At 33.9% G+C, this 25,060-nt stretch overlaps 1 protein-coding gene across 1 annotated transcript; it reads left to right on the top strand.

Annotated features, from left to right (window-relative positions):
• Positions 1–1,589: 1,589 nt before the first annotated feature.
• On the top strand, positions 1,590–23,836 carry LOC112706496 (agamous-like MADS-box protein MADS9). Its single transcript, XM_025757836.3, has 7 exons — positions 1,590–1,865; positions 2,006–2,072; positions 2,600–2,661; positions 2,753–2,852; positions 4,487–4,516; positions 4,621–4,665; positions 23,516–23,836. Exons 1-7 carry the CDS (start codon positions 1,678–1,680, stop codon positions 23,651–23,653), a joined length of 630 nt encoding a protein of 209 aa, XP_025613621.1. The 5' UTR covers positions 1,590–1,677; the 3' UTR covers positions 23,654–23,836.
• Positions 23,837–25,060: the final 1,224 nt, after the last annotated feature.

The raw sequence follows: 25,060 nt of genomic DNA, 5'->3' as shown, positions 1-25,060 counted from the left end.
ACTGAAATTGCGACGGTTTTAAACCGCTGCTAAATCAAACGACGCTAACCCTTGGTTTTGTTGCGGTTGTGCCAGCGGTTTTTCGAAACCGCCGTAAAATCAAATCTCCACCCCCTAATAGACGACGCTTCTAGAACCGCTGGAATTTCGTTTCGCGGCGGTTTTTCCCAAAAAAACCGCCGCAATTTCCCATGCCTCTTATAGTGATTGGCAAGCCTGTTGCTCTCTATGGTCACGTTTTTGAAGCGTCGCTAAATCTCTAATCAATCACCACTCTCATAAAAGTGTGGCCAATGAACCTTTTTAGCACGCTTTTGAAGTGTGACAAGAAAAAGCGTGGACATATCTCTAATCAATCGTCATCTTCATAAAAACGTGACCGTTGATCCTTTTGGCCACGTTTTTGAAGCGTAGCAAGAAAAAAGCGTGGCGACAGGCCTTTTTTCTGATAGTTTTCTCGACAGTTTTACTCATCCGAAGGTAAAGCTTATAACTCGACGAAACTACCAGACTTAACATCGTAAAAACTGATGGAAACTTCAATGATAATGGCCTACACAAAATAGATGATAATTCCGACGATTTTCAATGAATTTCTTATAGTGATATTATTCTACTTCATTGTTATTTTATTTAGATTCTTTATAAGTAATTTTTCGTGAAAAAAACATGAAGCATAATAAAATAAACAAAATTCAAACAATTTGAATGAGTGATGAGCATGTTGTTACACAAAAGAATGAGAGAAAAAATAGTAATAGAAACATCAAGGAGTGACAATGTCTGTATATGCGAAGTGATTGCATGGTTATATATATACTTGTTAATCGTAGATTTTATGTGCTCATTAGGGTTTAAATATTTGACAATAATAAAATGAGGTAGAATCGAGCTCATTATCTTCAATAATCATCAACTTCTTTATTTGTTAGGTTTTGTTGAAGTTACGCTCTTATTTGAGAAGGTTTCCATTGTAAATGGTTTTGGATTTTTAAAAAAAGTTTTAAATCGGAAGATGAAACGGTTTTGCAGTTTAGAATGATGGTAAGAGAAAATATTTTGGTTTGGGGAAAACAAAAACTATAACGCATGCTAATTGAATTGTGGGTTAGTGGAGTGCGTGTGCATTAGTTTTTTTCTGAGATTGTTTTTAGTTCTTGTAGTTAGGCTAATTTGATTGAATTTCACTGTCAAAAAGATTTATACATATAACCATTAATGAAATAAATAATGTCGTTACTGTTAAGATTAAACCTCTTCTATTGAAATAATTCACGATTAAACTTATTTGAATTAGTAAATTAATATGAGAATTGTTTTTCTTTTAGAAACCCACTTAAGTAGTCAATTCCTTTGCTTACAAATATATATCTCTCTACTCTGCGTTGAAGTGACCACGAGATTGTGACAATAGACCGATGGTTACTTTGGTGCGGCAACTAACTAAGAAAGCCAAATCAAATATCAATTAGAATATAATCAATCTACTTTGCTTGTCTTTGTCATCGTCCACTGTGCTACGAAGAAAGTTCTTTATCCGCATACCCGATATGGCAAGTTAGCTATACCTATGTTATTGCTCTTATATATCCCTGATGTGAGTATATACAAGCAACAACCTCATTAATTTGGAGACACGAAAAACAAAGGAGAAAGAAGCTAGAAAAGAAGATTGAGATGGGAAGGGGTAAGATAGAGATCAAGAGGATCGAGAACTCAAGCAACAGGCAAGTCACCTACTCAAAGAGAAAGAATGGGATCCTGAAGAAGGCAAAGGAAATCACTGTTCTATGTGATGCTCAGGTTTCCCTAATCATCTTTGCTGCTTCTGGGAAGATGCATGACTATATCAGCCCTTCCACCACGTAAGGGTTTCTAGTTTCTTCTTCTTTGTATCACTCTTTGGCAAAGGGATCAAAACTGCAACAAAATAACATCTTTTTGATCTTAAAACTTACCTCTTTCTCTCCCCATTTATGGTTTCGCATCTTTTTTTTCGGTTAAGGTTAATTGACATCCTGGAGAGATACCACAAGACCTCTGGTAAGAGACTCTGGGATGCCAAGCATGAGGTTGGTTCTGGTCTGTTGTTTTCTTTTTTTGTTGATTTAATGTGTTGTTATCTCTCACTTTTTTTTGTAACTTCCGAAGACATATCTGTTTTGGTGTTGCTTTGTCCAAAAGAAAATGACATGATATTTTGCTAAAAATGTGCTAGAGAGCATGAACTAGGAATTTTATGTGTAGATCTACATTTAGGATCTATCTTTGTCTAATTATAATACAATTTTTTTATTGAAAAAAATAAACAGGAACAACAAGAAATGTAAACTCTATGAACAGATCTGGCAATAAAATATTATTTCACATGCTTCTTTTTCTTTACAAAAGAATGAAAGAGTTGAATATATAAGAATTTAAGATTTTAACCTTAAAATCAGCATTCACAGTGAGATCTACTAGTAAATACTAAATAGTAATTGGCTAATAACTCTCTCTTTGGAGGATTTCTAGTTACTCTATTATTTTTCTCTTGTTTTGATAGTGAAAAATTTATTGTTGGATTTTTAAAATTAATGTTTTTTGTTGGACTCACCAGAACCTAAACAGTGAAATAGAAAGAATTAAGAAAGAGAATGACGGCATGCAAATTGAACTCAGGTATACAACTCTAATAGAGCTTAATATTCAAGAATTTTTACACTTTAGTCTCTCATTTGATCTCTTTACCCCACTAATGAATGCATTTCAGGCACTTGAAAGGGGAGGATATCAACTCACTTAACTACAAGGAGCTGATGGGCTTAGAGGAAGCCTTAGAAAATGGTCTCCAAAGTGTCCGAGAAAAACAGGCATAAATCTTCGTATTTCAAATTTTTAAGATTTTTTTTTCATTTACTTTTAGTTAAAGTATCTTATAACAATAACAACAATAATAACTCGAGTCTTTTTAATAATTATTTTTTTGAATAAGTTTAACTATTTTTATCTCTTTTTTCTGTAAAAAAGATGGTGAGATTATAACATCGAAAAAAATTATATGATATATATAATTAAATAAATAGTGCAAAGTTTAATTTCTAAAATTGTGAGTACTTATAAAAATTTGTTGACTTTAAAAATGACTAATTCATTCCTAAATTCATAAATTGTGAATCTTAACTCATCCCTAATTTAAAATGTTGCTATAAAATGTTAAAATGTCAGCATAATATTCACAAATAAAAAATGGTATGGTTAATATTTTAATATGATTAAATTAGTGTCATAAATTAGTTAATTATATTTATTTTGTTTACTTAGTTTTTTATTAATGTAGAGACTAAAATAATAAATATTAAATAAGATAAATTTTGACTATTTTTTTATTTTTCTAATATTACTCTTAATTAATTTAAAATACTTATTTAATTATAATAAAGTCTTAGACACATCATACTAGACACGTCATACTGATGGAGATGCTATACAATTCGAGATGTTATAATATAACACTTTATATTAGTATCATATGAATGACAGTCGAATTAGAAAAAAAATGAAGATTCATTATTTATAAATTTAAAGATCAATTTGGTTGTTTTTAAAAGTCAATGACTATTTTAACAATTATTAAAAATTTCAGTTACAAAACTAAGTATTACTTTTATAATTAAATTGAATTATATATAATTAAAATTATATACATGATCCTAAGTTATTATGTTGTAGCATAAGATGCATGGTTATTTTGGAATAGGATTCGAAAAAAAATCTAGATGCCAAAATATTTTAATTTCCTTTATTATTAATAATGTAACGTAGTATATAATAATAACGATATAACTTTTAATTTTGTAAATACAAAAGATAGATTTTTGTAAAATCATATAAAAATATATAATTGGATTTTGTAAAACATTTTAATTAAACTAGATCTAAATGAGTGTATAAAATGTTAAATGTAAAGACAAATAGAGTTTGTTTGGGTGAATTTTTACGAAAAGATATTTTTTGAGTTATTTTTTTTAAAGATCTTATGAAAAAGTAAAAGTAATTTTATGTTTGGATATCTCATGCAAAAAAAATTATCTATCAATTATGTTTGTGTATAACAATATAAAAATACTTTTTTGTTTATTTATTATATGAAAAATATTTTTTTTAAAAAAATATCTTTTAAAAAAGATGTAAATTACACCTTTTTAAAAAGGATGTTTTTATTTTTTTAGTATTTTTACTTTTATTATTAAAATTTGTCAAACATAGTAAAAAAATAAAAAAAAATTTCATTAAAATTTTTTTTTATCGAAATAATGACACCAAACAAGCACATACTATATGACTTTTAATTAACAAAATATGTGTGTGCTTTCAATAAAACTGTAATTTGTAATCTCTTTCACGTTCATACCTAATATCTAGTGTGCATGGTAAACAAAAGGCCCAAAACCAACAAGCAATATCGTTGATAAAAGAAACTTTTGTATTTCTTATTTCTTTGCAGATGGAAGTGTACAGGATGTTCAGGAGAAATGTATGTGCATCAACGAACTCTCTTTTATTTGTTTTATTTGTTTACAAGTTGCAAAAGGAACTATTAACTTCAATTTTTCTGCACATATTGCTGACCATCATCAGGACAAGATCTTGGAGGAGGAAAACAGGGAACTTAATTTTATCCTGGTACCACCTTGATACTTTACGTACTCACTGTTTAATTAACATATTCAATATTTTGCCCCATATCAAAGGATTCCAATCTCACCTTTTTTAAGAATAAACTATCAAAATAATAGTTAAAATTTTATATTATTGACAAAAATAATTTTAAAAAATACAAACAATAAATAAATTGTTAAAAGATTTAAAAATGAAACAAAAAAATTACATATTAAATATATATTTTAAATATAAATTTTAGAGATTATATTTTGATACAATAAAGTCGCTAAAAGATTATATCGACAAAACAACTTTTAATGATTTAAAAATGCGATAAAATAACTAATAAATATTATATTTTTTACAAGTGACAAAAAAACTATTGTTTTTAATAAACGACTTATTCATTTGATCCGAATTTTTGTGGTAAAATTTGAAAAAATATTTAAAAAATATACACAAAAAAAATCGGAGCAAAATTTAATCTCTAAATTTTTCTTTTTATTTTTGAAAAAAAAATAGTGATTCTCAATAAAAAAAATCTTTTAAAAAATTCAGTTGACATAAAATTACCAACTTCTAAGAATAAAAAGAACTTTTTTTTAATAAGTTATACAAAAATTGAATCACAATATAATTTCTAAAGTTTTTTTTAAAATATATATTTAATATTTTATTATTTTTGTCATATTTTTAAATTTTTTAAAAATTTATTTGTTGTTAACATTTTTTAGTGTTATTTTTGTCAGCAATGTAAACTTTTGAAAATTATTTTAATAGTTTACTCTTAAAAAAATAAAATATTTCATTTCTAAAATTTGAAAATTTTATCTTTAAGTGATTTTTTTTAGAAAAATTTCTATTGTGAATTACTAAAATTTTTTGAGAAATAAAAAAGTCTAGAAATTAAATTTTGCTCCTAAATTTTTTATGCACCTTTCAAATATTTATTCAAATATTATTACAAAAATTTTGATCTAAAATCGATAAATTCTTGCTAAATACAAAAATTCTTTTGTCACTTATAAAAAATATAATATTTATTGATTATTTTTTATCGTATTTTCAAATCATTTAAAGACTTATTTGTCGTTCGTATTTTCAAAAGTTATTTTTTTCAACGATATAAATTTTTTGAATACTATTTTAATTGTTTATCCTATTTTATAATATGTTAATGTATCTTTTTTCTCATTGAAGTTTTTAAAAAATTTCAAAAATCATAAATCCTATATTCTAATTATAAAACTATGAATGCAACACATGTTGATAAATACTTGATACAACTATAAAATAAAAAAATACTACAGAATCAATAAAATTTATTATTTTTTATTAAAAAAACTAAATTTTTAACCCTAAAGACTATATTTTAAATTTTAATAGTATAAAACTAAAATATTGACTAAAATTAATAAAAAAATTAGCTCCTAACATTTCTATAAAAATATATTTGTTATCTTTTAATTTGCTTAATTCCTATTATAATAATATTACTTGAAATAAATGTTTTGGCAATACAGTATATGATATATTGGCTCTCAAAGTTAAGAATGTAAATCAAAATAATCCTTAAAGATTTTGTTTTTTCCGTATCAAAAGCGTTCATAATTAATGTTAAAAAAATTGATTTCAAAACTACCTTTTTATCAAATATTTAAAGTAAACAATGATTTCAAAGTTATCTTTTTATCAAATATTTGACTCAAATACCGTCAACCCAGAATATATTTATATATTACTAACCTTTCTCATGCTTCATCAAATTCCAATTGACTCCTTTCTCTCCAAATTAAAATTGTAGAATCAAAATCACCACCATTATTATTATTATTATTATTATTATTATTATTATTATTATTATTATTATTATTATTATTATTTCTCCCATTCTTATTAGCTTCCACCCTTACCAGTCACCACCCTTCCGAACTAGTCCTTTATCTTATGCCTTTCCCATTAAAACCACCAATATTGTAGTGAACGAATTACTCTTCCCTCCCCAGCAATGCGGAAGAGAACCTTCCTGGCTGAAAAATCCGTCCCTTTAAGTATCCGTTCCTTGACATGGGTCATAGGTAAGCTTGGATTTGTCGGGAAACAATTAAATACAACCTCAATTCCTCGTTGAGAATCAATATTAATTACAGAAAAATAAATTTCATAAAAACAAAACTATGTGTTGATAGTATTGTATAGATAAGAGTGTAGTATATGTATCAAATACAATACCAACGTTAACAGTTCCTATATATAAACATAAATAGTAGTATTCCAATTCTCATAATCATTGATATTTATATTAAAAAATTCATATGATTTAGATTGAGTTGGCAAACATTGTATTGGTATATATTTTGGAAAGTTCACAAAAAATTTACATCTGGTCTTTTCTTTCTCCGGTTTGAAATGGTTCAGAATCTCGTATTTGTGCAGTTAGTATTTTTGCATTGCAAAGATTTCAGCCTTTTTATTTGTCAAGCCATATATTATAGAGTAAACTGAGCCGTGCTATGTCACAATGTTTGAAACAAACGAAACAAGCAAATATGCAACTAGTATATGATAAATAAAATTTATTACTTCTTATTAATATTTAGTCGATATTTTATATCATAATTTATTAAATTCTAAATTTTAAATATTAGTTAACTTTAATAATATAAAAATAAAATATTAATTAATATTAATAAAAATATTAATTTTTTATTATTTCTTTTAATGAATATTCAATTTTAGTAACTGTCATTTCCATACTGATTTTTAGTTATATTAAAAAATATACTATAAATCTCAAATATATATATATATATATATATATATATATATATATATTGATATTATTTTTTCTAATAATTTCCCCTAAATTTAAATAACTATCAATTATTTATATTGTTTATTAACAAGTATTGTTTATTATATTCTATTAGAAATGTAACACTATAATAATAATAATAATAATAATAATAATAGTAATAATAGTTATTAAAGAATAAAAATGATCACTGACTATCCTACTTATTCGGATCCAAAATATCAAGTGCAAAACAAATTTTGGATGATGACATATCCTATTTAACATTATTGGGTTTCTCATACACAATGAAAATTTTCTCATTAAAAAAAATAGAAGACGAGTTTTGTTTTGAGATGATTGCTAATCTATGATTTCATTTTATTTCTGCTATATAATTTTATACCATTAGTGTTTAAAAAATTAAAATTACTTATATTTAAAATAAATTTTAAGAAAAAAAGTTGACTAACATTAATTTAAATAAAGGATAAAAATAAAGAAAAATATTAGTTATCTAACATACACATTTAATGAAAAATTAGAAGAAAAAATAGAATAAAAATATATATTATATTGAATATTATATTCAAACATTTTATTTTCAAATTGAAAATTATATATGTATGTATGTATATAAAGATGTTTGAGGTATTTGAATTTGTCTCTTTGCTCTACACATTATGTTTGCATCCTTTTTTAAAAAATATATAAAAAAATTGACTATATTAGATTTACACTAAAATCAACTACTAAATTTAGTCATTAATATAGAATATACATTAAAACATAAAATACATATTAAAAATAATTAAATTATATATATATTTATACACAAATTTATAATTACTAATTTTAATGTATAAATAATATAAATATATATATATATATGATTTGAATTAATTACATATATAAAATACTTGTTTTCAAACATTTAAATCAATAAAGAATTTACTTAATGTAATGCTTATGGAAAATAATTTTGAGAAACCTAATTATTTTATTTGTAGTCCAAAAAGATATTACTTTTGTTTCTAAAAACTAAAAAGTAGTTTAGATTTGATGTCTGAATATTAATAGTAATCATTGGTAATACATAACAGGGAGCTAAGTATATGATACATGACAATAAAAAGAAAAGTTAAGTATTTTTTTCGTCTCTAAAATCTTAGTTTAAAATCAAAATTGTTCCCAACCTTCTTTTTTTTATTAAAATCATCTTCAACGTTACAAAACATTATAACATCATTTTTTTGTACATTAATAACATTGTTTGAACAATTTTGCTTTTAAACATAAATTAAAAAAACCCTATCCTTAATATACACTAGATCTGGTTCCTCCAGATTCGTCCCTCTTTTCACGCTACACTCTTTCACTTCCATTCGATGCAGAGAAGATCAAGCCTATTCACTATTAGAGCAGTCATGACTTAGAAGATTTACAGCAAAGATGGCGTAGCCTCAGGTGACGAAGTTAATGTAGATCTTTTGGAAGAGCCAACCGGTATCGGAGCCGTATCCGTGGGTCATATGGGAGGAAGCTCTGGGAGGTACAGCACTCCTCCTCGGGCATGTGGCCCCAGAAGTTAGGGGTACCTTTGCTTTCTCTGCTGCCATTATTGTTTGCCTCAATTATCGAGTCACTTCAATTAAGAAGAATGCCGAGGCAGTAGGTGGCAGTGGGTCTCTTCTCCTCTGCTTCCTCCTCTTCCTCACATGGATCTCCTTCACCATCCACCATTCCTCTTCTTTCTCCTCCGTTTGCATCCAACACTTTTTGTCGCCACTAATAGAATCAGCCTGCAACGCCGATAGAGATGGGAAGAAAAGAAATCAAAATTAGAAGGAGAAGGGAAAGGAGAGATCAACAGGGAGAGGGTCTGCCATGAGAGGTGTCGTCGCCACCAACAGACAAACTGTGTACCTGCGGTTAACTTGGTCAAATAACTAGTTTGTTATTTCCTAGATTTTAGCCAAACCTCTGTTCCCTCCTCTCTTCCTTTTTTTTGAAGAACATAAACATCATTTTTTTAATTTATATGGTTGCTAATTTTAGATTTGAAGTTGCGATTGATGATTGTTGAATTTTTATTAAATCTAAAATTTCTAATGATTTATTTTGTAGATTTTGTTATTGATTTTTGTGGTTGTTGTTGCTGCTGAATTTGCTATTGTGAATTTGTTGAATTTGTTGTTTACTGAATTTGGTTGTTGCTGTTGCTGAAGGAGAAAAGAAGAATTGGAATTTTTTGGGTGGAGAAGGGGGAGGAAAGGGGAATTTGAAGAGAGTAGGAGGAAATGGATGGGGAAGGAAGAGACATCGGGGGTAGGGGTGGGGGTGGGGTGGGGGAGGGATGTTTTTGTTTTTATTTATTATTTTTATTAATTATTAAGGGTAATTTGGTCAAAAAATTAAAATTGAGGTAGAAAAGAACGATTTTATAACATTTTATAACGTTGAGGATGATTTTAATAAGAAAAAAAGGTCGGGGACGATTTTGATTTTGACCCAAGACCTTAGGGACGACAAAAGTACTTAACCCTAAGACAAATAATTAACAAACGAATTATAATGTACCACACACACACATATATATATACTAAAAACAAAAAGAGTCCTAAAATAGAAAATGAGACATATGTTCAACAATAAAAGAAGAAATGTCAAAGAAGCTCATCTAACAAATTTTATAATTGTGTTCGTGCAATTATGAAACCATATAAAGGGAGCAAGAAGCTCCCTCAGGTACATTACACACTTATAATCCTCATGTATACTTCTTAGATCCATTCTGACTTGAGCGTCGAAGTGTCTTTGTAGGTACCACTCACCACCGCTCTAAAAGTCCGATCACGTCATCACTAAGACCGGCGAGTCTCTGATCCTTCCCTCAACTCGTACCAATAAAGTCTCATACATTGACACCATCTGTGGGAACTAGCCAAGCCTTGGCAGAATGACAGACAAACTCAATGAGAGTTCTCAAACCACCACCACGAACCAAACCTGCTAAATTCCCCAACCACTCATGAACCGTAGAACCATGGTTACCCCTCCCCCTCCCCATGGGAGGATAACCAGCATCGTCCACACGCAGCCAACCAATAATCAGTAACCACGAGTGGATGAATGCTGATATGGCAAACCTAGGACAATCGACGGCTTGGGAGAGCAAGCGTACCAGATTATCCAAGAGCTACACCTGCGAGTATAGAGTTCGGAAGGCTAGGTCACCTCTAAAGCACGGTACCAACCGAAATGTACAAGCAAAACAGTCTCCTAGACCATTTTGCGGAGAGACAAAAGAGATGAGAGATCGCCAAATCAATAACACGGCAGGCACCGGAAACATAGTAGGTCCTGAGAAGCCAAACGTCATCACAACAATGACGAAAGGATATATCAGAGAGATCCCAAGCAAAGAAAGAGCGAACACGTGATCATGGGAGCTACCCCATTCACTAAGAGAATCCTAAAGGCCAAGCTACCAAAAGGCTTTGACAAACCAACTAACATGAAGTACGATGGCACCAAGGATCCATAGGAACACCTAACGGCCTTCGAGATCAGGATGAACCTAGAAGGGGCGGCCGACAAAGTGCGGTGCAGGACTTTCACGGTAACCCTAACCAGCCCAGCAATTAAGTGGTTCAATGCCATCCCAAATGGCTTCGTGTCCTGTTTCAACAACATCTGCAAGAAATTCATGGCACAATTTACCACCAAGATCGCAAAAGCAAAGCACCCAATCAGCCTACGTAGAGTCACATAACGATTAGACAAACCCACAAGGAAGTACTTTGACAAGTTTAACGACGTGTGCCTGACGATCGATGGGCTAATAGACTCCGTGGCCAGAGTATGCATAACCAATGGGCTCATGAATGAATATTTCTGGAAATACCTCACGACCAAACCGGTCTGGACTATGGATGAAATCTAGAATATCATGAGGGAGTACATAAACGACGAAGAGGCAAGTCATGTCATGGCAGGCAATAAGCGGCACCACGGTAACCCTGCACCTCGACATAACCCAACACCCAAAGAAACCCCAAAAGAGCATAAAACTGCCGCGCCCAACTAGCCTCCCAAAGTGGGAAAATTCACGAACTACACTTCCTACTGGCCCGGATCATAGAGAGCTACCATCAGATAGTAGAGAGGGGTGTCCTCCCAAATGCCAGACAATTAAAAGAAAAAATAGGCGGCAGCAAAGTCCTGTATTGCGACTACCATAGAGGATACGAACACAAGACTTAAGACTTTTTCAACTTCAAAGACGCCCTAGAACAAGTCATTCGACACGGTAAACTCTCTGAGTTTGCCAAAATTATTTGAGACCACAAAAAGGTTGAAAGAGAGAGGTCACCAAAGCGGGAAGGATGAAATCCCAGAATGGTGAAACTGGCATACCGTGAAAGCCCAAAAACCGACCCAAATAATAGTAAATGTTATCAACGAGAAAGATGCATCTGAAAAATCCAAATCCGTATTGAAAAAGGATATTCGGGTGCTATTCGTAATGAACAAAGATGAACTCCCTTCCTTCTGACAATGATGACGTTCTCCTTGACGATTGCCAAAATGGCACTTCGGCGGAAGATGCCCTCTTCGTCATCTTTGCCATAGTTAGAACCGGGTTAGTAAAACGCATACTGGTAAACATTGGAGCCAATTTCAATATCCTCTTTAGAGGAGCCTTTGACAAGCTAGGACTCCGAAACAAAAACCTACAAAGTCACTATAACAGAATAACCGGACTTAAATACATCTTTCTCAAGCCGGACGATTCTATAGTACTACCAGCCACCATCAGAACCGAAAGCCAAAAGAAGACTATACTCTCTAAGTTCACATTTCTTAAGGACTCTATGACTTACAACATCATCTTGGGAAGAAAGACAATCAATGACCTATCCGCTGCCATATTCACTAAGTTCCTAATCATGAAGTTCCAAGTGGATAACGGAACCATAGGAACCATACACAGTGATAGGGAAGTCCTAGTGGAATGCGACAACACCAGCTTAGCTCTTTGGAAACAGCCATGGATGCATGACAAGATGACTAACCCAGACCAAAACTAGAGGTAGACATGGAAAATCTACATATAGGGCAAACCAAGGATGAGTTCACCTTCATCAACAAGAACCTACCCTTTAACTTAAAAGGCAAACCCGCGGAGCTCCTTAAGGAAACATGACCTCTTCGCTTTCACTCCCGCCAACATGCTAGGGATAGACCCAAACCTGATATCTCATTGGCTAGCCGTAGACCCAAAGGCTAAGCCAGTAGCTCAGAAAAGAAGGAAGATATCCGCTGACCGAGCAATCGAAATAAAAAAGCAAGTCAAGAGCTTACTCGAGGCTGGCTTCATTTAGGAACTCCCTTACGCGACTTGGCTGGGTTGTTGGTAAAAAAGGCAAATGGCAAATGGCAAATGTGCGTCGAACTACATGAACTTGAATAAAGCTTGCCCAAAAGACGCCTTTTCCCTGCCAAACATCGACGGACTAACAGATGCCGCTCGGGACACCAATACTTCAGCTTCATGAACGCATACTCGGAGTACAACCAAATATCCACGCACAGGTCAGATAAAGAGAAAACAACATTCGTAACCCCCTGAAGGCACTTGCTGCTAAACAGTCATGCCCTTCAGATTGAAGAACACCGGGGCCACCTACCAAAGGCTTGTCACAAAAATCTTCAAAGGCCTCTTAGGAACCAAACTAGAGGTTAACATTGATGATATGCTGGCCAAAATAGAGACGGTCAAAGAGCTCATCGCTGATTTCAAAACTATATTGGGCACCATAAGGAAACACCAGATGCGCCTCAACCCAGCCAAATGTGCATTCGGAATAGAGGCCGAGATATTCTTAAGCTTCATGATCACTCAACGAAGAGTGGAAGAAAACCCAAAAAAAATGCCGGGCCATCCTCGAGATGAATAGTCTTACAAATATCAAGGACGTTCAAAGATTGACTAAATGACTTACCGCCCTCTCACGCTTCCTCAGAGCCTCAGCTCAGAAGGCTATCCCCTTCTTCAAACTAATGAAAAAGGATATAAGTTTTAAGTGGGAACAATATTGCAATGAGGTCTTCCAACACTTCAAAAAGGTGCTAACAGAACCCCCTGTGCTTTCAAAGCCCAAAGCATGAGAAACATTGTACCTTTACCTATCCACAATGGAGGAAGCACTAGCAGTGGCGTTAATCTAGGAAGACGAATAGAAAACACAAGGCTTAATTTACTTCATAAGTAAAGTGCTCAAGAATGCCGAGACGCGTTATTCCAGGCTCTTGAAACTCGCCTATGCATTACTTACAGCATCTCGACGGCTGTGACAATACTTCTAGAGCCACCCCATCATGATCCGAACTGATTAGGCTATCAAACAAGTCTTCCAAAAACTAGACTTGGCGGGGTGAATGCTTTACTGGTCCATGGAACCCTCCCAGTATGAAATCTGGTTCAAGCCCAGAAACGTAATCCAAGCTCAGTCCATAGTAGATTTCATTGCGGAGATGAACCTTTGGAGTGAAGCTCCCGAACTATGAAAACTCCAAGTGGATGGCTCGTCAAATAACAGCTTTGGCAGAGCAGAGATAATATTAGATAACGAGAACGGGATCACCATCGAGCAATCAATTCGATACGACTTTCCAATTTCCAACAATCAAGCATAGTATGAAGCCTTTTTTGCTAGACTAATGTGTTAGCTAATGAAGTGGGCGCAAGAACACTGCAGTTCTATAGCGATTCCAAATAGTTAGTTCCCAAATAAACAGGGATTATCAAATACGGGACCCTCTGTTGCAACAATACCTATCCAAGTTTAAGGAGCTGGTCGCCAAATTCGACGAAGTGTCCATCTGGGACATCCCTAGAGAGAGGAACAAGAGAGCCAACCTATTCTCAAAGCGAGCACCAAGTCGATCACAGGGAACCGCTCACTAATCTAAAAAGTCATTAAAGCACCCTCCGTTGTGGCCACATCCTTGACAAACCTGACCTTGTCTAGTCAACAGTCATGGACCTTCCCGATCCTCAAGTACCTCACCAACAAGGACCTGCCCGAGGACCCAAAGGAAGCAAAACGTGTGAAGCGGGAAGCCGCGAAATAGACCATGGTAGCAGAATAGTTGTATAAATGAGGAACGTCCCAACCGCTCCTCAAGTGCATAGAACCCGACGAATTAAACTACATACTTCATGAAATTCATGAAAGATGTTGTAGCCATCACGTCAAAGGCAAAACCCTAGCTCAGAAAGTCATCCGAGCTAGATACTTCAGTCTTACGATCATCAGGGATGCCCTCCAGCTGGTCAAAAGTTGCAGGCAGTGCCAAGTGCATGTCGACCTCCACCAAGCAGCCCCTTATCAACCCAGTACGATATTGACATACCCACAATCACGGCCATTCAATGCCGAAAGATTTTTTAGAGACAAGCTATAACCTGATTCGAAATTTCGAATATCGTGATCTCAGATAACAGGACCCAATTCCCTAACAAGCATTTCAGGAAATTCTTAGAGGAACTCGGCATCTCACAAAAGTTCAGCTCGGTAGAATACCCACAGACCAACAGCTAAGTAGAAGCAGCTAACAAGATCATCCTAAAAGGACTCAAGAAAAGACTAGACAAAGCCAAAGGATTATGGGCTGACGAGCTTAGTTCAGTGCTCTGGTCATACCGAACACCATCCCAAAGCTTGACCGGGAACCCCCTTTAGGCTAAGATACAGGCTAGAAGCCGTTCTTTCTGTGGAGATCGTGGAAGCCATCCCTCAGAAGACTATCAGAGGGCATGATGAAACGGCAGAACGAGACCTCGTATATGAGTTTAGGAGCATAGCCTACCTGTGAGAACTCGCCCTGAAATAAAGACTAAGCCTGAGGTACAACTGAGATGTCCTGAAGCGAGATTTCAAGCAAGGGGACCTAGTTTTATGACGAAATTACATTGGCTCTCCCATACTAAGAAAAGGGAAACTAACTCCCAACTTGGAAAGACTCTGCCAGGTTAAATCTGTAATCAGAAAGGGAGCTGATGCATGAAAACTTGTCTCTCAACAAATTTCCCTTCGACAAGTATACCGAATTATCGTCAAGTAAAACTCACATAGAGTGAGGTCGAATCCCACAAGGATTGATTGGTCAAGCAACTTTAGTTAGAAGAATATGCTAGTTGAGCTAAACAGAATTTAGATTGAGATGCAGAAATTTAAATGACTAGAAAGTAAATAACAGAATTTAAAGTGTAGAATCTTAAACGGGGAGTTGGGGTAAGAAGCAAGAAATTAAATGACAGAAAGTAAATAGAATGGGTAAGATCAGAAATGGGGAAATCATTGGGTTTAGGAGATGTTGCATTCTCCGGATCAAGTTCATTCTCATCTCTTCCTCAATCAATGCATTCATTAATCTCCTTGGCAATCTTAAGTGATTGGATTCCAATTCCTTGGCAATCCAATCTCTCTAAGCTTGAACAATTGCCCAATTCCTTGATTTAATTGCTCATGGGAAGAGATGAAGTTTGGTCACTGATTATACCACATGTATTTCCAAATCAAAGTGTTGGGAGGATTAAATGTCACAATATCCATCCAAACCCCAATTTGGTCCAACATGAGAAAGCAATTCTAGCATGATCTCCTCATCCCTTTTCCAAGGTTCAAAGGAGATCCAATTATGGAGAGTTTCTTTTCCAAGACAACTAACCAATTGAATTAAGATCGAAAGCTTTCTAGTAAGATCAAGAGAAAAGAAAGAAAAAGAAGAATGAAAACTATAATTGATCCATCAAATTACAACAGAGCTCCCTAACCCAATGAAAGGGGTTTAGTTGCTCATAGCTCTAGGAATGAAAAATGGCAGAAAAGAAGAATCCATGCTAGAAGTACAGAAAAGTAAATATGCAGAGAGTAGTTCCCAAAAGTGCTAATCCCTTCTCTAGTTCAAACTACTCCTATATATACTACTCCTCATGATCTTCTAGTGAGTTCCTCAAGTCTTGGATGTGGGCTCTGGACCTTGAGTTGAAGCAATTCTCATCTTTAGTGGGCCTAGGTTGCAGAGAAATATGAATTAGGCTTGGGCATTTAGTGAGATTAACGTTGAATACATTTTGGGTGCGAGAACGTTAGTGGCATTCACCTTTTCCACTAACGTTCCACCCTTATCTACCCACGTTAGTCTCAACGTTAGAAATCTTAACGTGACTTCTAACGTTTCTTTCTCAATCCTTGGCCAACGTTAATGGGACTCACTTTTCCCATTAACGTTGGCTTGTGCCCCTTTTCGCAAATGTTAATGGGAGTCACTTTTCCCATTAACATTGCTTGCCTCTTTGCCCCTACGTTAGATCTGACATTAGCTTGGCTAACGTAGCTCTTAACGTGGGTATCTATCACCTTCGAGAGCGTTAGTGACACTCACCTTTGTCACTAACGCTCCAATTGCCTTAAGTCCCTATGTTAGAACCCACGTTAACTAAGTTAACGTGGCTCTTAACGTAGTAATGAAGCCATCTCCCAACGTTAGTGACAAAAGTGAGTGTCACTAATGTTGGTTCTTTGAATTCAACTCCACGTTAACCTTCACGTTAACAATCTTAACGTGAGAGTTAACGTAGGCAATGCTAATGATCCAACGTTAGTGACAAAAGTGAGTGTCACTAACGTTGGTGTTGTTGATCCTCTTCCACGTTAGAGTTCACGTTAACTAAGTTAACATGACTCTTAACGTGGGGCATTGCCTAGTTTCCCAACGTTAGTGGTGTTCACTTTTTCCACTAACGTTGAGGAGAAACGTTATTGGAGTTCATGTTTCTCGTTAACGTGGAGTCTTCTTTTTTCTTCTACGTTAAGTACCACGTTAACTTAGTTAACGTGGCTCTTAACGTAAGCTATGAATGGCTTCACAGGCGTTATTGGTGATCACTTTTCTCATTAACGTTGCAAGCTCTTTACCATCCCACGTTAGTATTCACGTTGACTAAGTTAACGTGAATGCTAACGTGGTTCTTCCATGCTTCATTTGTCCTGAAATCAAGCAATTAAAGTGCATCAAAGCTCTAGCCAAAGTCATGAGATTATGCATCATCAAATTATCATGCAATTCTTGGCAAAAATCTCATGAAATCATGCAAAATTTACAATAGTTGCTTGAATCAATGTGTAAATATATATTCACCTAAAACTTGCCTTATTCACTAAGAAAATGCATGAAACTACCCTAAAATAGTAAAGAAAAGGTCAGTGAAACTGGCCTAAATGCCCTGGCATCAGGAGCCTACATACTGGAGCGGCTCAACTGCACCGAGATACCGAGGTCATGGAAAACCACGAACATTCAGTGTTATTACCTATAAACAAGTCCTTCTTAGTCACCAACTTAGGTTTTCTTTCAGTTTCAATTTTTCATTTTGTATTTTTGTATTGATTATCAAATTCATGTTTATTTGCTTTTCTTGGCACTCTTTCCTACCCTGACACAACGAGAGATTTTAACGAGGCCCAATTCTTTAATGCAAAGCGCATTTAAAATAAAATCTCCCTTTGGAATTTTAACGTTTTTACCAGAACAGATGGTCAGAACAAGACAGCTACCACCAGAGTCTGATCAACCCAGAGGCCAATAAAATTGATATCCAAAGAAATAAAATAAAGCATACAATCCAGCCTACCAAGAGTCTACAAAATAGTTCATTACAAAACGGCCAAGAAAGGGCACCAAAGCAGTTTCAAGTCGCCGACTAGACGGCTTACAAACATAAAAGAAATTGTTTCACCAAAAATCAACCAATTATATATGCCGAATAAACGGCTTACAAACTTTGAAATTTTTTGCATGACAAAAAATAAACACGGAATTTCTCCCAATCCTTCACTGTCCGAAAGGCCCCCATGACTGACACATCAACATCGGGAACCAACAACCAGACCTGGGCCTTAGTAGCATCCTTGGTAGCCGAAGTGGCATTCTTAGCAATGCTGAGCAACCTCGGTCTTAAAAGACTCCACTTCAGCAAGCGTAGAAGTAGCCCCTGACTAAACCTTAGCAGCCCGCTTCCACTCCAGGGCCAGCTAAGAAAGGAGCGAGGTATCCCACTCGGAGAGACGGAGAATCTCAAAACTGGCATCCTCGGCACTTTTCACAGCCTTCACCTAAGCGTTCTCAGCAACCTCCAGCTGCTCCTTCAACTTACCGACCTCTGCCTGAGACTGTCGGAGCTTGCCGTCAAGAAAGAGGACATGGGACAACATCGGCTCCACCTTCTGAACAATGACCGTCGAGCGAAGAAGGGCACGATATACAGACTTTGCCTAAGTGGCGACATTGTAATCGTGAATGAATCCTCAGTGCCCAATAGCAGGTGTTGATCAATAAAGGTTGGGGCATCAAAACCCCTATATATCACGGAAGCAACGGACCACTCTTCCTCTAAATTCTCCCCGCTACTCCCCTCAACCGGCTTTTTCTGCTTCCTATCAGCGTCCAAAATAGTAATTTCCACGACCTCAACATCAGCACCGGCCACCTCCGCCACAACTACCTCCTACGAGACCGTTTACGAGTCTAGCTGAGTCACAGATCGAGGAGTCGATGGCGAAGTCGCATCACCCCCACTTCGAAAGTCATGGAGGAAAGCAACCTTCAACCTGGCAAGAGTCACCTGCCCACCAGTCATCTCAACTAAAAAACACAACCAAAATGAAAACTTGATAAGTTATAAGCTTGTAAAGATTGGAAGTAAAAGCAAAACACAATAAAAAAAACCCACCGACATAAGTACGATAATGTCCCGGAGGTTCAACGGCCTATCCCGAAATCGCCAGCAGAACATCGTCAATATCTTTATTTTCAGGAGATAGCCCCTCATAGGTAATCTTCATCAAATAAGATGAACCTGCGCCAAATTTTCAGTAGGTAGCAACTCGGTGCTCACCCTCCAAAGTCAACTAGAAAGGGTGGTGTCCTCGAGCAGGACGGACCTTAAAATACTCCTCCTTAAACTTGTGAAAGGAATCTTCAAACAAACTGAACACCTGGCGATTTGGCTGAGTTCGGGAGGACACATCACCCTTTTTATGATTTCCCTCTTTAATCGGGATATTGCACAAGAAAACTTCCACCCGGACAGGAAGCTCCAAATATTCACAAATCAACTCAAAAGTCTAAATTGTTGTCCAACTATTTGGTTGCAGCTGTGACGGCTCCACCGAACATCGGTTCAAAAGGGCCTGGACAAAGACGGAGAAAGGGAGCCACACCCACAACTTCGTGAATATGGGCTCACAAACCCACATATAGTCAACAACCAGTAGAGTCAGGGTTGATGTAGCAAACCCTTTCACCCTCCCAGGCGAGCGCCAACTCATACTGCCCCTCTGCATCACCACCTCCACACATTGTACCCTCATCCCAAAGTTTTTGAAGGTCCTCCTCTATAAGCTGGGAAGGCGTTCCCAACACATCGAAGGTCACTCAATAGAAATCATTGGGAATGCCTCTGGCCGGGTAAACGGAAACCCTAGCACCCTCCGCTCTCCACCGAACCATACTATAACTAAATGGGGCACCACCATCTGCCTGCTCCCTAAAAAAGGAAGAACACAAAATTCTATACTAAAATCTACCAAGCACATAAAAACAACCCAAAAAACAGTGATACCCCCTATTGTTCCTACCACTACTACACATAAATCACCCAACACATGAAAAAAGAACAAAAGTTATACAATATACAAAATACCAAGATAAATACAAGCACCAACCTATTTTCAAAAAACGAAGGGAAATGACAAAGAAGCACGAGCGCAGGAGAAATTCAACCCCAATAGCCACCTTGAAGCGCAACAGAGAGCGCCTTTTAAACAAAAGAAAGTGAGAGACGATAGAGAAAATGAAGGAGATAGAGGGGAGCAGTTATAAGTGAAAGGAAATATAGATTGAAGAAAATAGTGAGAAGTGGTTACAAGGAAAAAAAAATAGAAATCCTCTGACGCGTCGAATGGAAATACGGAGGGACGTAGGGAAAAAAAAGAAACAATCAAAACCTCTCTCCTCCCATTAAATGTCATTATGACACATTAGAAATCACAACCGACAACCCTACCATCAAGAAACACAACAAACAAGTGACGGGACGTCCAAGCGTTTTGAACACCCACGAATTTTCGACCTTGGCCAAAAGCACAGGGTAGCATTCCACCTTCCCACACGAGGTCCATGACCTCCGAAACCACGAAAAAATTAACTCAAGCAGCAATGAGATTAAGTATGCGTACTCTCCCAGTCCCGGGGCAACTGTTCTGGACCCGATCATCATGTCCCCAAAATGGCAGAGTAACAACCCGGTTTCCGAGGTCGAGGCTCTCTCTATGGCCCAAATTGGCCAAGAGATCGCAAATCTCTAGCTAACATTCAAATTCGAATATCTCCCTTATCTTAGCCAACAAGATAAGATGACAACACACAAAATAACAACACAAACAATATAAAGGGAGTAAGAGGCTTCCTTAGGTAAGTTACATACTCATAATCCTCATCTATACCTCTTAGATTCATTCTTACTTGAGCGTCGAAGTGTCTTTGCAAGTTTCACCCTCCGCCACTCCAAAAGTTCGATCACGAAATGATTAAGATGGGCAAATTCTTGATTCTTCCCTTAACCCGTACCAACGAAGTTTCGTACAAAATTTAACTAGTAGCAAGAAGTTTTATGTCGATTTCATAAACTTTATGCAAATTCTGTTATTTTACTTAATAAGTATATACTTTTTTTAGGAAATAATTTTATTCTCGCACTTAAATAAAATAAAACTATTTTTAAGGAAAAAGAAAAATTATTTTTACACTGATTTTTAATTAAATTTAAATATTATTATTAAGAATTATTTTTATTTGACTCAAACTTTTATATGTTAAAGGAATTTACTTGATTTTTATTTAATTTTTATCTTTCTTATTAGATTCAAAAAAAATAAAGATATAATTTACAGTAATATAAATTTATTATTTTTTTATCATTTATTTTAAATTACTGTATGTGTTTTTATTTTTTAGCATGTACTTAAAAAAATCTGAATAAAAAAATAATCTTTGTTTATGAGACTTTACGAACATTCAAACAATATAACAAATCTCTACACATTTGCTCACCATCACCACCCACAGGACTATTAAAAATAAATAAAAACTATTAATCAGCTCCGCAAGCTGCCTAAAAAATGCATAGCCTCTTCTAAGCTTACTCATTTTTGTCTTTTTTTTCGTAATTGAAGCGCTATAATTGTCCTCTTCTATATAGCACAAAACAAAAGTTCACGTATAACTTAATAGCACATGAAACGTTGAAGTTTTGAAAAAAGTAAATGGCACATCTCAAATTTTTTCTATATGTATTTACAAATAATAATATTAGAGAACTATTAGGTGATTAGTATTATAGCAGTATCCAACTTTTAAAAATATTATAATTGAGTAAAAATCACCTGTCTAAACACTAAATAAAATTCTTCATATTAAAAATAATTACATAATATCATTTCCACACTGACACATGTATATACATAAATAGAAAAAATATAGGTAGATAATAAAAATATTAAATAATGTGAATAATTGATATATCGGATGTTTAATTTACTATATGTGCAGAGGATTATCCTAATATTAAAATTTAGATGCGTAATTTAAAAGTGTAGTGTGTTTTTTACTTTATTGAACTAATTTTAAAGTTCATTATTCATATTATTTACAAAAATTATTGTCTATCTAACAAAGTTTATATAAATATTAACAGTGGTTTCGAGTAAAACCCATCCCTATACCATGCAGTAATAGAGATACTACTCCAAATATATTTGCAGTGTAAACTCAAACTTTGGGTAGTTAATAAATTTTGGACAGGCATTAACTTTCTGTAAATCTCTTTTACTATGTAATTCAACTATTACATTTCTGTCAATGAATTTGGCTCATTTACCTCTCGTACAGTGAAAAAGATAAAATCTCGCGCGCAATATCCTAATTCAAGAGTTACTATGCATTGTCAAATTAAATATACAGAGTAAATTTCCTTCAAAAATTCGGTGTTCAAATAACCAAATTACTATGGATACCATATTTTATTTTCACCTTCCTTTGGTTTCAAATTTTTTTAGCCTGGCTAGACTCGGTAGGATGTGCATGCATGGCCATCTATCCACTTTTGGTGTAGAAAAGCATAGTATTTAGTTTTGTAGGTGGTGGTTATATTGTTTTTTGAAAGAGAAAGGAGGTGGTGTGCAAGTCACTGATTCCCTCATTATTCCCTCTCAGATTTTTTTTTTCTTTTATATTATTATTTGGTTGTTTCAAGGTAGGTTGTGTATGCTTGCTGGTATTGGTAACAGTGGTTGTTGCTTAAGTGGAGTGGTGGTGGCAAAAGAAAAAGTTTAAGGAGTCAATAATTTTATTAAATCTTGGCTAGCATGTAATTAATAAAAGAAAAATAAATAATCTTATACCAATGGATGAAATTACACACCATTAAAAACATCATTTATGGTTATTTAATGGTTATAAATCACAAAAGTTACTCATTCTTAATACTCTACGATGGCAAAAATGGTATTGGAGATGATGTGGCAGCAATAAATAAAATTATATACTATTAAAATCATCATTAATAATTACTTAATTGTTACAAAACACAAAAGTTGCTGATTCCTAGTATGATGACAAAAATGATATTGGAGATGATGTGGCAGCAATAATGATGATGGTAGTGCTGGGATTGGAAGAGGAGGTGGAATAATATTATTGAAAAATGTTACATTTAACAGTTTTTGTTAATGATTTAATTGAAGGATGGTTTTGAAGCTATTTGTAAATGCTAGGACGATTTTGCAAAAAAATCTTGAAGATTATCTTGATTTTTATTTTAAGACTTCTTATATATCATTCTTATTAGAAGAGTAAAGAAATTAAACTTAGTTTTTTTATATTTGTTATCAGTATACACATTAATATATTTTTTTCCTGGTACCTTTGCTACATTGCTTTCAACAGCAACAACGCGTGGCAGTGATGGAAGGTGCAAGGGAGATGGACGATGGATTTGATCAGGGGGTAAGAGATTTCAATTCTCAGATGCCTTTTGCCTTTCGCGTCCAGCCTATTCAGCCAAATCTTCAAGAGAGGATGTAAATTGTGGCTTCAATACTACCGTTGAAAGAACTGTCTTGCCCACAACTTTTGAATAAAAAAGTCTAGTCCTCATAATGTTGTAGTTTTTGTAACGTTGGAGATTGTTTGCTCTGTATTTTATTTTTAATGTTTTGTATTTGAATTTTATGAGAAAGAAAGTAAAAAGATTAAAAAAAATAGAAATTAATTTTTTATTTTAACTTTTTATTTATAAAATTCAAAAAGAAAAAAGATTGAAAAAAAAACGAAAAGAAAGGATTTTAATAAGTAGGAATGTGTTTTAATAATATTTTTGCTATGGGAATCACTCAAATAAAAACGTATAAAATATTTTTTTTAAAGATAATTTTTATTTTTTAGTAATTAAAATTCAATACATATAATTGATTAAATTATGTTATTTATGTTAAAATTAAATTAGACATATTAATTTGACCAAAAAATTAATTAATCAAATTTTGAATCGATTGAATTAATAATATTTATAAAAAAATAATTATAATATTTTTATTATAAAAATAATTAAAATATTCTTATTTTATATATATATATATATATATATATATATATATATATATATATATAATTATATATATATATATAAATCCTTCTCTTTTATCTGTGTTATTATAAGATTAAGATTTATATATATGTTAAATTTTAATTGTTAAAAAATATTTTTTTAAAAAAAATATTTTGGATATTTTTATTTGAGTAGTGGACCCTTTTACTTATATAACTAATTCTATGTATTTATTATACCCTAACTTTGAGCACTTCATCGTACTAAAAGTTCAGGCGCTATCTACCTTTAATCCTTTAATTTAATACTATAATTATTTAATATTGAGTTTTTGTGAATACGAACCGGATTTTTATTAAGAAATCGAAAAGCCATTACTTTAAGACACTTAATCACATAACTATATTCACATAATATTAATACATAGACTTATATAATATTCCTCAAAACAAATCCTACCCCTTTAAAAACCGAAATAATAAACGACGAGAGGAAAATAAATTCTAACAACTTAACTTGTGAACATAATCTTCTATACTCATGTACCTCCACACTAAACCTTCGCACCTGTAGCTGAAAGGAGTGGAAATAGGGGGTAAGAACTGGAGAGTTCTTAGTAGATTCAGGGTGTAGATTTATATTCATTATATATATATTTGGTCCGCAATAACAGTCGACAAAGTACCATCCAATTCAACAATTATAGAACACAGAATCCAATCACAAGCACACACAATCATAGAAAACACAATCACAAACAAGTATGCGCAAACAAGTATGATGCATGTCTAGTCTTATACAGTCCATGAGCTTATGTGTCGGTTTGTTGCCCGATTTCTGACACTGGTCCTGAGATAAGCATCTCGTACCGTCGTCTTTATCTC

The sequence above is a fragment of the Arachis hypogaea genome, chromosome 8, assembly GCF_003086295.3.
Source record: "Arachis hypogaea cultivar Tifrunner chromosome 8, arahy.Tifrunner.gnm2.J5K5, whole genome shotgun sequence".
Classification (NCBI taxonomy): Eukaryota; Viridiplantae; Streptophyta; class Magnoliopsida; order Fabales; family Fabaceae; genus Arachis; species Arachis hypogaea.
This window is presented reverse-complemented; position numbering and strand designations above follow the sequence as displayed.